The 17,389-nt window shown below is 55.2% G+C and overlaps 1 protein-coding gene across 1 annotated transcript in view; it reads left to right on the forward strand.

The window, feature by feature from the left end:
* DDX31 (DEAD-box helicase 31) overlaps window positions 1-17,306 on the forward strand; it is a 71,810-nt gene extending 54,504 nt beyond the window's left edge. The window contains exon 20 of the mRNA XM_036262124.1: window positions 16,872-17,306. Within this exon, the coding sequence (XP_036118017.1) occupies window positions 16,872-17,019 (148 nt within the window). The 3' untranslated portion in view covers window positions 17,020-17,306. The remainder of the gene's footprint in view (window positions 1-16,871) is intronic.
* Window positions 17,307-17,389: the final 83 nt, after the last annotated feature.

Here is a 17,389-nt window from a genome sequence, read left to right on the forward strand (position 1 = left end):
GGTAACTCATCACCAGTATCTGTCCTCAGTATCACAAGTGCTTGGAACAGGAGAGTAAAGTACCCAGTTGTGACTTTTTGTGGTTGTTTTTGTTAATCCTCACTGGAGGATGTTTTTTTCAGAGAGAGTGGAAAAGGAGGGAGGGAGGAAGGAGAAGAGAGAGAAACAGATATGAGAAAGGCACTTTGATTGGTTGCCTCCCACACGTGCCTGATCAGGGCAGGAAATCCAACCTGTAACCCATGTACGTGCCCTTGACCAGCAATCGAACCCTAGATCCTTCTGCGTATGGGCCGATGCTCTAACCATTGAGCAACACCAGCCAGGCCCTAATTGTAACATTTTAAAGGCATCATCAGAAATTCTGTGGTGTCTTCTGTCAGGTCCAGATGTGGCAGGGAGCAGCAAGACGGATGTGTTGGGCTGTCTTCACTGCCCCTCCGTAGAGTAATGGGGGACTTGCTGTAGTCGGGGCTTCTCCCTGGGGAGCCTCTGGGGCTTGTACGAGGACTTCTGTGGGTTCTCTGAAATTGGACCTGGTCGAGCCAGGCAGGCACAACCCAAGCAGCCCCTCCCGCAGGCTGGCTTCCGCCCGTGACGCTGTGCTTGGTGCTGACAGGAGCTCCAGCACCGAGCGTCCTAGAGGCAAGCACAGTGACATTGCTCCCTGGGCAGGCGTGTCCAGGACTGCCCCTGGTCCTGGAGAGGAGAGTCGGGGTGAGGAGCGTTGCCCTGTGGGTTGGATGCTGGGCTCTGAGTCTGTCTTCAAATATCAGGAGGTCCCGAGATGGTCTCCCTCAGCAAAAGATGTTCATCAGAAGTTCTTTTCTCCTCAAAAACGGTGTTCTTTTACCCAGCTCTCGCGGGAACCAGTGTTTGAGGTTCCATGGTCACATGGGATTCCATCAGGAACTTGGGGTGGCTCGCCATCGGCGCTTATGCAGCATGTGGGTTGGAAGGATGCATTGACAGATGTTTGGAGCCCTGAGAACCCTTGGGTGCTCTGGACAGGCAGTTTGCATTGAGTAACCTTAGGTTTGCATGTCGACTACAAATGCCAGCATCCACGTGCGGGCAGCATGCCCCTCCCGCACAGTGTCGCCCTGCGCCGTCACAGGGAAGTGCGGCTGATGCCCTGCCTTGTCCGGCCCGGTTTCTCTGGTGTGAAATGATGGTGGGAGCAGGACTGCCGGTGTAGGGCACGGCTGTTGGTCTGGGAGTCGCAGGATGGGGACTTCAGTTCCAGCCCACCTGGTGTGAGCTTGTAAGCTCTGGGCTGTATTTTGCCAGACTTCTCAGAGCCTCCCTTTCCTTGGCGACAAAGGGGAGAAGGAAATCTGTTTCTCACTACGCAGGGTGGTTTGGAGAACCAAAATGAAGCAGTACATGTGATTTGCCTTTGAACCATAAGGGCCATGCAGATGAGGCCCCTTAGGACACAGAGCTAGAAATCAGGGGAGTCAGGGTTCCAGAGCCTCGGGCTTGATCTGCTTGGGGACTTGGCATCCACAAGGCTCTTCACAATGGGTGGAATCTTGCCCAGTTCCACTTCCAGCTTTGGAGTTTGGAAGAAGCATGGTTGTTGCCTTTCGTTCTAGGGCAGTAGTCTGTGAGGCGGGGTTTGTCCACGGGCTGCTGTTCTGCGCGGCCCGGGAGAGCCCAAGACAGCCCCGTCTCATCGGGCGGGCGGGCACCCCGGCGCGGGCTTCGTGCTCAGGGCGTAGTGACCCGAGGCGGTCCCTATCTTTGGGCTCGGGGTAGCTGTTGTCTGTGCACATGAACTTTGGTTTTGAGCATGTGACAAAACATGAGGCCTACACTTGGGTCCGGGAGTGACCTCCTTGTAACCTTAAGCCTGACCATGCTGTCACCATCTCTAAAAGGTCCACACTTTGAGAAGGTAGGAAGTGACATGCCAGGTGATGACTGGTCGGGAGGGTCATTTGTTTATTTTCCCCACACATTGGTGCGGTCCCAGTAGTTCGTTGTCACAGGTGATCTACTTTTATGACTGGGAGTTTCATTAGCAAGTGCTAACCAGACAGCTCTTCAGACGGGCATGTCCTCGGCTCCCCCAGATCCTGGAAAGCAGGGCGGGAGGCAGGGAGGCGGTTGGGAGCGACTTGGAGCCAGCATTGTCCTTACCTTGAGAAGCCACCAGGGAGAGAGCAAGCTGCCTCCTGCCGCTGCTGACCCTCACTGGCAGATGGGCACCAGGATGACTGTGCCCCTGTGGGCAGGGGGTTTAACAGGCTTTATTGAGGAAAGAATGGGCTGATTAGCCGATAAAGAGCGTGTAAGATGGTATGGGGCAGCCTTTGATGTCTGGCTGGCGAGGCAGGGAGCCGGCGGTGAGTGACAGCAGTGTGTCACAGGATTACTCCGCCCGGGACAATGCCGCGCTCTGTTCTGGCCGTGTCACCACTCTGTTGCAGCCACTTTTTCCGTGGTTATGCCCTTCTTTTGAAGGCATTTCTCTCCACAGTCCTTACATCCTCCCACTCCACCCCTGCCTCGCTAATGCAGACGGGTGCGCGGGGATACAGCAGGTACCTCCTTTTATCTGGGGGATCTTGTCACCCTGGCGGAGAGTGACTTACAACTAATCCGCACATGGACCGTGTCATTGTGCTCAGGGCAAGCGGCCGGGAGCCCACAGATTCTCCACACCTCAGTCAGGGCTCAAGCAAATGCCAGTTGCTGCTTTCTGAGGACTGAACAGAAAGTCCCTTAAACTCCGCGGAGTGCGGGGACTCGTGCTGTGGTCACAGTGACTGTTCTGAGCTGAGGTGTCTCCTCGGAAACTCGTCTGTTCAGGGAGAGAATGGGTCCCTCCTTGTGTGGGCAGTGCAAGGCTGGCACTCAGCTCCTTGTCCCGCTGTCCGGTGCTCACCGCCTGGGTGATCCATGTCTGTGCGGGCCTCCAGCATGCGCAAGCCGTCCCGCCGCCTGCGGAGGCCTGCCTCACCTGTCGCGCAGCACGCGGGCCCCGCCGGTGTCTGCGAAGCGAGGACCGGGCTGGGGCTGCCAGGCACTTACTTCCATGCAGTGCCAGAGGGAACTTTCACCTTATCTCTGTGCCTTCACTTGACCGCTTTTCAGGAAAAGAAAATCGGTAGTTAATGTCCTCAAATGAGGTCTTAATCATAGGTCTCTGCCTGCTTTCCTAGTCCTCAGTTCTGAAAGGGAACACTGAGTCAGTCGTCGTCACCAAACCTCTTCTGACACCTACACACACGCCTGTCAGAACAGCCCTCGCCCCAAACACCTACGCGCGTGTACACAGGGAGCTGGTGCTGAAATATTGAATGGCCCCTCAGCAACCTCTCGCGGAAGGAAGTTCTGGTTTTGAAGTTGTGTAGATTCAGCAGATCCTGAGAAGCAAAGCTAGCACCTCTGCTAGAATCCCTGTTGTCCCAGGAGATGCTGAGACCCAGCACTGTCCGCCAGGAGAGGGCACAGGGGGCTGTTTGCCAACGTCTGTCTGTCTGTCTGCGCCATCACACACGAGCAGAACGTGTTCAGGAACAGTGAGCAGGCACAGGTCCCTCCTCTGTCCGACACTCTGGAAAATGGTTCAAGACTATGGAAAGAGCCCTGGCTCGTGTGGCTCGGTGGGTTGGGTGTCGTCCCATGCACCAGGAGGTCGCTGGTTTGATTCCCGGGCAGGGCACATGCCGGGTTTTGGGCTCGATCCCCAGTAGGGGACGTGCAGGAGGCAGCTGATCAGTGGTTCTTTCTCAACAGTGTTTCTCTCTCCCCTCCTTCCTCTTTCAATTCAATTAAAAAAGAAACAAAATTAAGAAAGAAAACTAATGGGCTTTAAGGTCCCGGTGTTATGGTGACAATATGTGAGGGCATATCTGCTGTTTGCTACCTTGTCACAAGTGAATTATATGCGATAACTATAAAAAATAAAAAAAACACCATTTCTCCCAGGTGACTTAGGCTGTAACCAGCCACCTGAGAGTGGTCTGACCCGTGTCCTTCTGATGTCCTTAGTGCCTAGAAACATTTGGCATCTGTATCCGTCATCCCATCATTTTGCTCTTCTGTTCTTAAAAGAAATGCAGTTCATTTTATCTATACGTTTTCTCAGCCAGTCTAGCTGAAGCGTTACCTGGCCGTTCCTGATGTTGTCAGACGTAAGCAGTCTAAGATCAGGGTCTCTTTTCCTCGGTGCTCCCAGGTCTGGGCGTGCGTGGTCAGCGCCTAGCCACCTGCCATCACTAGCAAAGGCACACGGGCCGCCCCAGGCACTGGGCACCACAAAACCCCACACATCCGAGCCCCACCGAGCACCTCCCAAGCCCGCCACTCCTAAGGTTCCAGATGCAGTGTGGTCTCTAAAGGAACAAACATCCTGGCAGGACCTTACTCACCAGACTTTTCTCTCTGAAGTGTCACAAATGCTTGTCACTGAAGTTCAGATTCCGGCTTGCAAAGCTTCATTTGGGGACCTCTTTCATCTTGGAAGCCCTTTGCTATGTCTCCTGACCCTCGCCTCACTCGTTTGATCATTGTTATGTAGCTAGTACGAGTTACTGTGTTGCACACTCCTCTGGTTCGTGCCTTTGTTCCTCCCCTTGTTTCTGAGCCGATTGTGGGCATCTAGGTTGAATCACTGATCATCTGTGTGTCCTTGGATGAGTGACTCAGCCTCTCTCTGCCTCGGTGCCCTCCCCTCTCACATGGGGCACTGGAACCTCACAGCGTTGTCATGGGGCTCAAAGCAGAGGGTCAGGATAGCGCTTCAGCCACGTGTCTGGAACGTGAGTCCACAGCGCACTTGTAGGTGATGACCACAACGACAGTGATGTTCTTTCCCCTGGCCTCCCTCACACTCCTGTGTCCCTGGGATGGAAAAGTGCTGGTAACCATCGTGCTCTTCTGGGGCTGGACGAAGGCCCTGGGGGCCAAGGGCTCGTCTGTGTAGACCCACTGCTCGGAGTCAGGCCTCTTGCTGGTTCCGGAGCCACACTCCCCACTCCTGAGCCCTCTGGCCTCCTTGAATCAGTCTTTCCTTAGCTTCCCAGACTGTCTTTGTGCCTGGCAGCCCTCAGCCCCTCAGCGTCACCTGGATGTCAGAGCCTGCTGCCCGGCCTGGTGCAGCCACGGGGCTCCACAGGCCGCGTGCTTCTGCCCTCCCTGTCCTGCCGCACGCCGATCAGGACAGGTGACCACAGGCCTGCGGGGCCCGGCCTCGCTGACCTCACGGCCCCTCTGCTCTCCTCAAGGCCCTGCCCACTGCTCTTTATCTTCGGACCTGGGTCTCAGCAGGAACGCCCTCTGACCCGCCTGCCCAGGGCAACGCACATGGCTCTGCCCTCACTGCGCTGCCGTCACAGCTGCCGACCGGGCTGTCGGTGCCGCGGTGTCGTTCGCGTCTGCCCTTGCACACGGAGCTCGGCGAAGCCCCGTCTGGTTCTCCTCGCCGCGCCCAGCCCCCACAGCACCGGGCACAAGATGGGGGCTCGGGGAATTTTGTTTTTTTTCATATGATTTTGTTGATTTTTTTGGAGAGAGAAAAAAAAATCAATGTGAGAGAAACATCCATCGCTGCCTCCTGCTGGGGATCAAGCCCGAAACCCTGGCATGCGCCCTGACCAGGAATGGAACCGGGACCTCTCAGTCCATGGGACACTCAGTCCACTGAGCCACACCGGCCGGGCTCAGAAAGTACTTCTGAACAGGCGAAAGGAACTGGGGCATTGTGAGTCCGAGAGGGAGAGCGCGACGGGAGGGATGAAAGGGCTGGCTCTGACGTGGGGGGGCTCAGTTGTCGGGGAGCCTGCGGGGGGGCTGGCTTCTGAGCGCTCCCCCGCTCACTCCTCGGCCAGTCTGCCCCCAGAGGACAAGGACAGGGCCTCCCTCCTCGTGGCATCAGAGTGGAGCCCCAGGAGGGGCCGAGCCCGTGGTGTGTCCTTGACCTCACAGGCGAGGTGGCATGAGGATCGCCCACAGAACTGGACATGGGTGGGATCAGGGCTGGGGCACTCAGCCTGCGCCTGACGGGCAGCGGACATAGCTGGAACCGTGGAGTAGCTGTGAGGACAGACGTGTGTGTCCTGTGAGCAAGGGGCCAGGGCCTTCTCTCAGAATCTACTGGGAGCTGTGTAGAAACACTTGCCCAGATCCCAACCCAGGAGACCTTGCTTCAGGAAAGTCTGGAATCATAGCACGAGACGGACATGATTGTGAACTTGACTCCCAGATCTCAGAAATCTAGGCCCGGGTTCACCCCTTGGGAACCTGAAGAATATGGTCCTCGCAGCAGGTGGCGGGGTGTCGTCCTCAGTGCAGATGGCTGGTGAGGTGCTGGCTCAGTGCACCTGGTTTAAAGGCAGTGAGGGTGATGACAGGTGGGAACACGGAGCCTGGGGAAGTCGCACGGACAAGCCATCGAATCGGCCTTGCTGCCAAGGGCACCGGACGTGAGACTAGTCTGCGCTGGATTGTATCTTTGGGTCATTTGTGCTCGGGAGAGATGTCCAGATGGGTCAAGGGACAGGAGGGTGGCTGGGTCTTCCTGGGTGGTGAACACCCGGCACAGAGTGGTCACGGGGCTCTTCCTCAGTGAGTTCCTCCGTAATGGCGTTCACAGGTGGCTCCACGTGGACTGGCTGTGTGGGCACAGGCTGCTGGGGGGTTCACCCTCAGCGTGTGCCCTCTGCGGGCAGGCACTGCGGCCCCGCCCTCAGGGCTCTGGGTCAGTCACAGCTGTGCACACAGCTTTTTACATCGGCCTTTGTTTCTGCCATCGTTCCTCTCGGACACCATGCAATTACCAGCTCTCCACCTCCTCGTACCCTGCTAACGAGGTAATTAGGGGCATCCGTGGGACCCTGTGCCTCCTCCACACCTGGGTCACCTACAGACAGCAGAGAACAGGAGCCCAGCCAGCCTTCCTCCCCTGGGAGGGTGCTGGCTGCTGGAGCCTCCGGAGCCTTGGGGCTGAACGGTGGGGCCAGCCCTGGACGGACTGCAGGCACCAGGGAGGCCGCGTGCCCAGGCCAGTGCCCAGTTCTTCCCTACCCGGTCCCTCCGTGGTCCCTCCAGGTTATGCCATTTAGGAGTCAAGAATGAGTGTGATGGTCCCCAGCTGTCCCCTGGCTGCAGTTTCACTTTAGTTGTCCTGAATCCTCCGTCTCAGAGCTGCTGCTCTGTCTCTGCCTCTCATCTGTCCCCACACTCTTGGGGCTCCTTTCTGAGTAGGACGTGTCAGCTCCTCCACACTTTGGTGATGCCAGAGCCTTCCATCTGGTTGTGACCTGTACGAAATGCCTCCAGGTCTCCACGTCATCTTCGTTCCGAGGTCCTGAGGTCTGCAGTGCGGAATAGTGTCTCCACTGTTTTAGTTACGACGAGGGATGCGGTTTGAGAGCCAGTGTTCCAAGTGACAGTAGGTGACTGCATGTTAGTTTTCAGTTCTTTGGGGGCCAGTGTGTGCCTTCAGCGGTGGTGAGTGCAATGCGCGATGTCTCTGAGACCTCCTGCCACCCTGTGCCCAGGGAGGGTCCCCAGTACCCACCAAGGAGATGGGTGTGCCCGGTCATGTGGCCTGAGCCTGAGAGCCCGGAGCCCACACTTGCACGTCCCTTTTGGAGACTCCTGGTTCCCAGACTCAGCACGGGCACAGGAACAAGTACGTGGATGAACCTGTTACTGAAGTTTCTCCACGTGCACGGGTCACTCTTCGTGTGACTGAAGGCGTAGACTTCAAGCAGGAGCGGTGTATGTGGGAGAATCAGAGTGGAGACGGCAGAGTGGAAGGCCCGGAGTGGGTAGTAGAACTGCATGCTCCTGGGGCACTGTCCAGAGATCTTTGAGAACAGACGGTCGTAGGCAGCACCTGGATGCGGTGATGTTGCCAGTTGCTTTCAAGTCTGGTGGCAGAGGTGCAGTGAGGAGGCTGGGCCTGGAGTTGGCACAGCACGGTGGGTACAGTGGGCTGTGGGGCGTGGGGAGAGAGGGTGCATGTGGAGTACTGGGCACATGGTGGTGGTTGATGCTGCTTCCTCTTCCCAGGCCCACTTCTCAGTGTAGACGGACAGTGAAAGCCACATAGGTGCCCCCCAGCGCTCCCCAGCCTGCCCTCTGCCTGCAGCCCATCGCCCCTCGGGGTGTCTGTGGTCCTCTGCTTCAGGTCGCCCAGCTCTGCCAATTCCAGAGTGGACTCTGCTCGCTGTCAGGCTCCTGAATCCTGAAAAAGAGCTTAAAGTGACCGCTTTTGTCTTCCACTCTGGTCTTTGAGATTCAGATGCCGAATGCGCTGGGTTTGCCAACATAAAAACAAGATGATGATGTCATTGATGAGGGCAGCCCTGGTCCAGGTGCCGTGTGTCAGCTGTGCAATGACGTGCCTGTGTCCTCTGCCTTCCTGCCACACCAAATGGCAATGGGCCTCTAACGATCGCCTGCGCAACAGGCGCTGTGACTAGTGCTTTGCGCAGGAATCAGCCGGGAGGGCAGGGTCCTCCCCCTCGGGCCAGCTTTGCCCTGTGTGTGCCTGACCCAGGCCATAAGGCCCCCGTGCCTCCTGCTGCTCCTGGGTCACAGTCTGTCATCTGGATGGCTTGTCTCTCAGCCCAGGTTCTTTCAAAGTCTGTTTCATAAAACTACCCAAACTTAGGTAGGGACTGACTAGCAGAAAGAGTGGTTCAGTCGATGGTAATGGCAGGGCTCCCGGCCACCAGCGATGTGCCAGGCTCTTGGCATTGTGATGCGGAGCTTCCACCTCGTCCCCCATCATCCTCAACATCCTTCGAGGCAGGTGGGTGGGGCTTGCACCCCAGCCTCCTGGGTCCACATCCATGGGTTGCCGTTGCAGCTTCTCGCATTGTTGCATCTGGGTCATCCTGCGGCTCAGGGTGAAACTCTCCATTAAATCCCTGCCTGTCTACACCCCTGCTCATTCACACTACCCATCTGTGCACACCCTCGGTCGCCCCTCGTAGCTGAGGCCCATCCTTTTGTCCTGTCAGGTACTGTGGGCCTTGGCTCCCCAGTGTCAGCTGTCCCGACAGGCATTTCACCTGCACGTGTGATCAGCATGCCCCGGAGTATCACCCATCGTCAGTGATCATGTCAGCAGGACAGTCCCAGGGGCTCAGCTGTGGGGTTTCCATGTCCACCTTGCATTTCTCCAGCTTAACAACAGTCCACAGTATTTTCATAGCGTCTGGCACGTTCTAGTTGGTTTACCTTCAGATGAGCCCTGCACCTATGTGAGGAGACAAGGCCATCGCTTGGGGGATTGGGTGGGCAGACCTGAGGTTCCAGCCAGGCTCGTCCAAGTTCTGGTCCTCCGCCCTTCCAACAGGGCCGTCCTGCTGCCGATGTCCGTGCCTGAGTCCCAACAGAACTTGGTAAAAGTTTCAGGCACTTGGGCTACGTGATCTCAAAGTCCCCGCCCGTGTCCGAGGTTCCGCTTCAACTCTTCACCCTTGGCCATGGGCCATCTCGGAATGCCATCTCTGTCCTCCCCCATTGTGATGCCCTTCCAGTCCATCACAGCATCAGCATGTTCATCACCTGCGACCTGCGCGGCCTGGCGCAGTGCCCACCGCGGCCCGGGGCTTGGGACTCGGCTGCTCTCACTGGGTCTTGTTCTTGGGCATACGGATCACACCCACTCTATCAGTCTGTCCACAGGCCTCTTGGGAGTCCACAGGCCTCTTGGGAGTACCTTTCTCACCCGGGATGGGGTGTGTTTGGGGCCCTGGCAGTTTCACAAAAGCTAGAGTTGGTTTGATCGTCAGGTCACAGAAGGCGGCCGTAGAGCCCACTGCTCATCTCCGCCAGGCAGTCCCGTCCTGGTCTTCTCCTGCAGTGACGGAAGGGGTGTGGTGCGACTGTCCCCTGCGGTGTTGAGGCTGTCATCCGGTGCCGGCGGCTCTGTACCTCAACTCCTGTGTCACACCAGAGGGACTGCCTGTCATGTTCTCCCTGGAGTTGTTACTCCGTCATCCGTGAGGGGAGCCGGCCTCTAGCCACTGCCTCCGCAGTGCCTCCTGCCGGCACTCCGAGCCAGGCTGCACTCCGAGCCAGGCTGCACTCCGAGCCAGGCTTGTCCACCGGCGGCTCTCCGGCCTCCCGCTGAGGGCGCAAGCACAGCCGGCAAGCCGAAGGCAAGGAGGTTTTATGAGGAAACATTAAAATACTTCAGTATTTCAGCATAAGGCAAAGTTCTGCCCTTTGATTTTATTTTCCTAAATGAATATGCTGATTTTTCTGATTATAGAAATAATGTATGTTCATTATAAAAATTCAGGGAATAGCCCTGGCAGGTTTGGCTCAGCGGTTAGAGCGTCGGCCTGTGGTCCAGAGAGACCCGGGTTCGGTTCCCGCTAAGGGCACGTACCTCGGTTGCAGTTTGTCCCCGGCCCTGGTTGGTCGTGCGGGTGGCAGCCACTCGATGTGTCCCTTTCACGTCGATGTTTCTCTCTCTCCCTCTCTTCCTCTCTCTCCCTCCCACTCTATCTGAACAAAAAATGGAAAATTGTCCTCGGGTGAGGATAAAAAAAAAAATTCAGGGAATAGAGAAAGGCGTAAAAGTCACTTGAAAGCCCACAGTCCAAGTCAGCCTTGATTCCCAGGCTTTGTATCCCCAGACTTTCTCTACATATGTACAGACATAGATTTTTGTGTGTAATGAGACTGAACAAATCATGGGTTTTTTTCCTTTTTTTAATCCCCACCCAAGGATATTTTTTTATTTTTGTTCAGATAGAGTGGGAGGGAGAGAGAGGAAGAGAGAGAGAGCGAGAGAGAAACATCAGTGTGAGAGGAACATATCGACTGGTTGCCTCCCTCACAATCCCAATCAGGGCTGGGCACGAAGCGCAGCCGGGACGCGGGCCCTTGCCGGAACTGGACCTGCGGCTCACTGGTCCGCAGGCCGATGCCCTAACCACCGAGTCGAACTGACCAGGGCAAAATCAGGATTTTTTTTAAACTAATTTTTTTTTTACTTAAGTTATCCAACTATTACTTCTTTTTTCTTTATTGATTTTATTTATGTATGTATTTATTTATTTTTTCTTTATTGGTTTTAGAGAGAAAGGGAGAAGGAGAGAGACATAGAAACATCAATGAGCGAGAATATCATCTGGCTGCCTCCTGCCGCCAGCATCATCACCATCGACTCCGTCGCCGGCAGGGAGGTCCCAGCACCTGGAGGCGGCGAGTCCTGGGGAGAGTGCTCAGGGGCTGCCGCGGGTGCCGCGGAGGGAGAAATGGGCAGTGTCTCCGGTCCGCCGTGAGCCGGCGTCGAGTCTAAGTGGGAATAAAGCAGCAGTTTCCAACCTTTTTTACCTCATGGCCCACAAACTAATTACTAAAATTCTGTTGCACACCAAAAACTTTTTGCCGATCTGACAAAATAGGTATAATTTTGGTTCATTCACACTGGACGGCGATTGTTGTGTTGGCTGTTGTCGTTTTTTTAAATATAATTATTGATTTTTTTTAGAGAGGGGGGAAAAGGGAGAGAGAAACATCCAAATGTTGCTCCACTTATTTATGCATTCATTGGTTGCTTCTTGTCTGTTCCCGGACCGGGGAGCGAACCTGCCACCTCAGCGTATGGGGATGGCGCTCTAACCAATGGGCCACCTGCCCAGGGCTGTCATTTTTTATTTGACAGTCTCTCACGGCACACTGGTTGAAAACTGCTGACTTAAAGCAATAGCAGTCTCAGAAAATACGCTTGAATATTTTTTAAATGCTAGGATGCAGAGACATTTCTAAGTATGACCCTCAAACATAAGAAAATATTGAGAGACTCAACAATACATAAATAAAGTAAGAGTGTCGTTCTGCCACAGAGTGCCATTCACAGAGCCGAGGTTAGAATGGCTTTGACCTGGGGTGCTCGTCTGTGGAGTTGTCGAGAGTTGGAGACGGTCCCGAGAGCGCCCCTCTTCAGTGACCATCCCGCAGGCGCACTGACTTACTGACCGGGCTGTGGCTTCGCCCCAGGGGCAGTGAGAGGCATCCGCCTGCCCTGCTGGGCAGTCTGGCCTGGTAACGAGGGGGTTACTCAGCCTCCACTATCCACCACAAGGGAGTTCCCCGTGGTTAGAGGAACTGCTCTGTTGCCTGGTAACTCCGGGTCAGTGGATGCTCGGGAAGCCCATTGGAGAGGGGTTTGGGTATTTGGAGGGCGAGGAGGGCAAGAAAGTTGGCAAGTTGCTGGGAGAACTGCAGCTTGGCAGGAGGACTCGAGCCCACGCGCCCATCATGTGCTTGGGTTAGAACTTTCATGTTCCATCTGCCTTTTCAGCCCTGGGCCTCAGAACAAAGAGACAGTGAGCTGGCCAAGGGCAAGGAGGGTCCCGCTGGGGTGGCCACTGTGCCAGCAGGGGACCCCTCGGGGTCTGGGTCTGGGAGGTGCAAGCCTCTGCTTGCTCTCTGGGTGACCAGAGCCTCGGAGTTCGGGTTTGGTTCCTACCTTGAAAGTATTGTTGATCTCGAAAGGTTTGAACTGCGGCTACTTAGGTGGGGTTTCTTGTATTAGTTCAAACCCGTGGTGTTCGAGGCAGAACTATGTTTTCCGTCTGGAGGGGAATCGGCGTATGCAGAGGGCCAACTTAAGTCACATGGATTTTCAACTGTGCAGTGGTTGGCAGCCCAACCCCACACTCTTCAAGGGGCAACTATATATTTGACTAGAATAAAGTCATAAACAGCTGGAAATTTTGAGAGCGTAACCTCAAGGCAAGCAGGACCATCTCCAAGACCTGCTTGCTTGCTTTATCTTTTTATTTTATTTGTTTGAGAGAGAGAGATTTATTGTAAGGAACTGATTCATGTGGCTGTGGGCCAGGAGCTGGAGACCCTGGGGGAGTCTGGTGGACTCTAGTCTGAGGGTGGAGATTCCTCCTCCAGGGAGCCTCACGTCTTCTTTATTTATTCACCCTCACCCAAGGCTTCTGTCATCGGTGTTTAGACAGAATGGAAGGGAGGGAACGAGAGAGAGAAACATCAATGTGAGAGAGACACATTAATTAGTTGCCTCCTGCACGACCCTGGCCGGGGCCAGGAATCAACCCTGCACCCAGGTACGTGCCTTTGACCAGGAATTGAACCCATGATCCTTTGGTCCTTGGGCTGACACTGTAATTGCTGAGCCAAACCAGCTAGAGCATTCTTTATTTTTTTTAATATATATTTTTATTGATTTTAGGGAGAGAAAGAGAGAGAAACATTCGGTTGCTTCCTGTATATACCCCGACCAGGGATCAAACCTGAAACCTGGGTATGTGCCCTGACCCGGAATCAAACCTGCGACCTTTCGGTGCGTGGGGCAACACTCAGCCAACTGAGCCATACTGTTTGGGGCCAAGACATGCTTTCTAACGCATCTGCTATCCCAGTGTGGACTTGAAGAGCCTTGGTAGCTGTCCCTGTGCAGTGACCGTCATCCTCAGACCACCTTCACCGCCCAGTGTGTTTGTCTTGGAAATGGACCGAGTGGAGGGGGGGGGGGTGTGTGTCTCTGCCCGCGTGTCACACACATTGCTGTGGCCTTTGCACTGCCTGCTGGAGCCGCCAGTCTGAGCCGCAGCCCGCGCCTGCCCCATGCAACATTAGTGTATCAATCACCCCAATCAGATTCCGGTGTTTACTCTGCTCCGGCCGTGACAGGAGCCGTCGCTGAGTGAGCTCCTGCCGGGGAGGCTGTATGGACTGGTTGTGCGTATTTTGAAACTCTGGTTGTCACATTTAAAATTATACACGGTGTGAGTACCTGGTTCAAACGAGGGGGAAGGCAAAGCATTCCTTCCTGTCACAGCCCCTTCACTCTGTCATGTCATCCGGCTAAAAATAAACTGAGGCGGAATTGGCAGCTTTCAGTTTGGGGGTGCAGCGCTCTCCACTGGCGGCCTGTCTCCTGCCGCTGCCAAACCACACTCCAAGCCCTGGAGGCGGCGTCTCGGCCAGGGTCCCCGGCATCCCACGGGGAGGGTCCCGGGACTCAGAGCCCTGCCCTGTGGGAGCAGGTGGTGGACCAGCCTCAGAGTCAGTCTGGTTCCTGTGTGGCCTTGGGGGCGTCACTGGCATCTCTGAGCCTCAGTCTCCTCATTTTAACCGGATTGACCACAGTCCACATGCCAGCCACCAGCTGACACCTCTAGGTCATGTTTCACTTAATCCGTACGAAACCCTGAGAGTTATGTGTGAGCATCATCCCCGGAAACACTGGGGCACTCATTTTGTGTCATGGAGCTAATGACAGAGCCAGGTCCCAGTCCCCGGGTCTCCTTCATCCTCTCCCCGCTCCTTCCTCTGGTCATCTGCCCCCACCCTACTAAACATTTCTGCGTGACCACAAAGGACTCCCCATGTCACATCGTGGCCATTTGTCACCCGTGATCATGCCGGGCCTTCTCTTCACGCCTGACTGTCCCACCCTGGACCAGAGCCTGGCGGGCAGAGCGTGAGCGTGGAGTCCCTCTGACCTGCATCCTGGCTTCTGCGCTCACAGCCGGGCGGTCTGGGGCAGCTCCTCACCCTCCTGGAGTGCCTTGGTCTCCCTGCAGGAGGACGACCACCTGCCTGCCTCGCTGAGCAAAGTCTGGATGAGACAGCACAGCCCAGAGGCTCCCCTGGCTGCTCGTGCGCTTCTCGGGTCCTGCCCCAGCGCACACACCTCATTGCGAACCCCAGCCCTCGTGTGGGTCTTCATCGTCCCCCGCCCAGATCTCCTTCCCAACCAAGTTGACTGCCTGTTTTCCCGGGGAAACCCGCTGTCTGACTCAGATCTGGCTGCCTGAACCCTGCGCCCTGGGGTGTGGTGTAACGCGTGGCCGCGCGGCCTGGCGGTAGGTGGTCACAGCTTCTGCAGCCTCTGTGATCACAGTGTTGGTCCTGTTTAAATTTGGGAGTTTTAAAGAAGTTGTTATATTTATTTTTACCACAAGTTCAATCTAATTTATCTTCCAGTTACTACAGCATAGAAAATGTGAATATACGTGTTGAAGGTGACACTTGCCTCTTGTAAGAACCCAAGAAACTGCTGCCCAGGGACACCGACACCGCCACTTAGCTGCTGGGGAATTGCCAGCACGGCAGTGGGGGTCTGGTGGTCATGGTGCTGCTTCTGTTTTGGTTAAAATCCTGCCTTGAGAAACATTATTTTATTTTATTTATTTATTTTTTTTTAATTTTAATTTATTTATTTTTTGTTACAGATGTTTCTCCTTTTTTACCCCGTTGGCACCCCCCTCCCCACCCCACCCACAACCCGTCCCCGGCTTTGTTGTCCATGTCCATTGGTTATGCATACAAGTTCTGTGGTTTATCTCTTCCCACCCCCCAACCCCTCTTCTGAGGGATGTCAGTCTGTGCCCTACTTCCATGTTTCTGGGTCTACCGTATTCCTCAGACTGTTATGTTCATTATATTCCGTATATAAGTGAGATCATGTGGTATTTGTCTTTTTCTGCTTGGCTTATTTCTCTTAGGATAATACTTCCCAGGTCCCTCCATGTTTTCCCAAAGGATAAGAGATCTATCTTTCTTACAGCTGCATAGTACTCCATTGTGTATATGTACCACTGCTTTTTTATCCATCCGTCTACTGATGGGCACTTGGGCGGGAGAAACATTATTTTAGTCTTTAATTTGCATAATTATTTTTCCTGGGTCTGATTGAACTACTACAAATTTCCCCCTCTGATCTGATTGGTAAGAGTTGTTTTGTTGGTTTGTTTCTTAATCCTCACCCAGAGATATTTTTGTATTGATTTTTAGATAGATGGAGGGAGAGGGGTAGAGAGAGAGAGAGAGAAACATCCATCTGAGAGAGACACATTGATAGGTTGCCTCCCACGTGACCCCGACCAGGGCCGGAGATCGAACCTGCAACCCAGGTACGTGCCGTTGCCCGGGAATTGAACCTGACACCCTTGGGTGCGAGGGCTAGGTGGTAAGGTCCTTTGAAAGCAGGCACAGGCACAGGCACACCTTGTTTTTTTTTATTTGGCCTTGACTTACGGAGTGTCACAGATGTGTCTTACACACTGAAGGCAGCCCCTCTGCCGGAAAAGATGGCAACTCGCTTCATTGCGGTGGCCTGGACCCCAGCCTGAAATGTCCCCAAGGTCTGCATGTACCAGGACTTGGTGTCTGAAATTGCCGTTCAGCCTTTGGCAATTCCATGTGGGTCAGGGTGGGGAGAGACCTCCCTAGAGCCCTGGCCTGTGGCCCAGAGAGCTGCAGTCCGGCCTGGTGCAGACGCTGCCCGCTGCTGGGCACCCCTGGGTGCAGACCCTTCCCCGCTGCTGGGCACCCCTGGGTGCAGGCCCTGCCCCGCTGCTGGGCACCCCTGGCTTTGGGTTTTCTGGGTCAGAAGTATTTACAAGAGTCTCGGTCAGTGAAGAGGGTCTGTGACTGGTTCCCCAGCCCTCGCTGTGTGGCCCCTGTTGGGCAGGCGGGGCTCAGAGCCCTGGAGGTGGCCCGGCGCTTTGAGCTGTGCAGGGTGGGGGACCTGCCAGCTGCTCCCCCAGCTGTGGGGTTGAGTTCGGTGGGTTTCTCCGTCCTCTGGCGCAGGGCTGCATCATACATCTTGCCTGCCTTCAGAGTGGGAGTGTGTAGCATTCTTTTTTTCCCAGGAAAACAACACAGAACAAAGCTTCACTTTTAAAAATGCCGTGCTATTTTGCCACCATTATGAAAATCTGTCATTGCCGTATCTAATCTTCTGGTGCACAGAATATCAAAACAAGCACTATTGAAGGGATTGTGCTTCTGTTCATGCAAAATGTCAGTTCCACCGTCTCGGAACCAGCTGCTGTGAGCCTCTCTCCAAACAGGAAAGGAAAAATAATAAAGTTTCTCTTCCCTCTGCTGTTACTGTTCCTCAGGCCTGACCTTCGGAAGAAGACCCCGAGGAGACGCCTGGCGGAGATGCTGCAGTCGGAATACTCCAGTGGGCTGGAGGCTGGCGTCGCCAAGGTCAAGAAGCTGAAGAAGCCTGGGGCGCCCGGCGGCCAGCCACACAGCGCCGTCTGAGGCCGCCCGCGGCCGGGGGAAAGGAGAGTGCTCCCGCAAGACAGAAGGAACCAGAAAGGCTCACGAGGGACAGGACTTCCCAGAAAGTGTTTCTACACCGACACCACGGGACTGGGCCCACGTCCTGTGTGCGCCTTTCCCTGAAGACGGTCCTGAGATTCGCACAGCCCTGCTCTCGGGGGGCGTCGGGGGGCGGGAGCCGCGGTGTAGAGTAGCCTGTACCTCGTAGCCTCTTACGCTTCTGTTGTTCTTCGGGGCCCACACTTGTCCTCACAGACCACGGCGCCGGGCGCCCGCCGGCAGGGACGCCACCTGCCCTACACGCGGACCGGAAGTCCCGCAGCTCTGCACCTGCATTCATCAATTTTGT

The sequence above is a fragment of the Molossus molossus genome, unplaced genomic scaffold, assembly GCF_014108415.1.
Source record: "Molossus molossus isolate mMolMol1 unplaced genomic scaffold, mMolMol1.p scaffold_m16_p_14, whole genome shotgun sequence".
Lineage (NCBI taxonomy): Eukaryota > Metazoa > Chordata > Mammalia > Chiroptera > Molossidae > Molossus > Molossus molossus.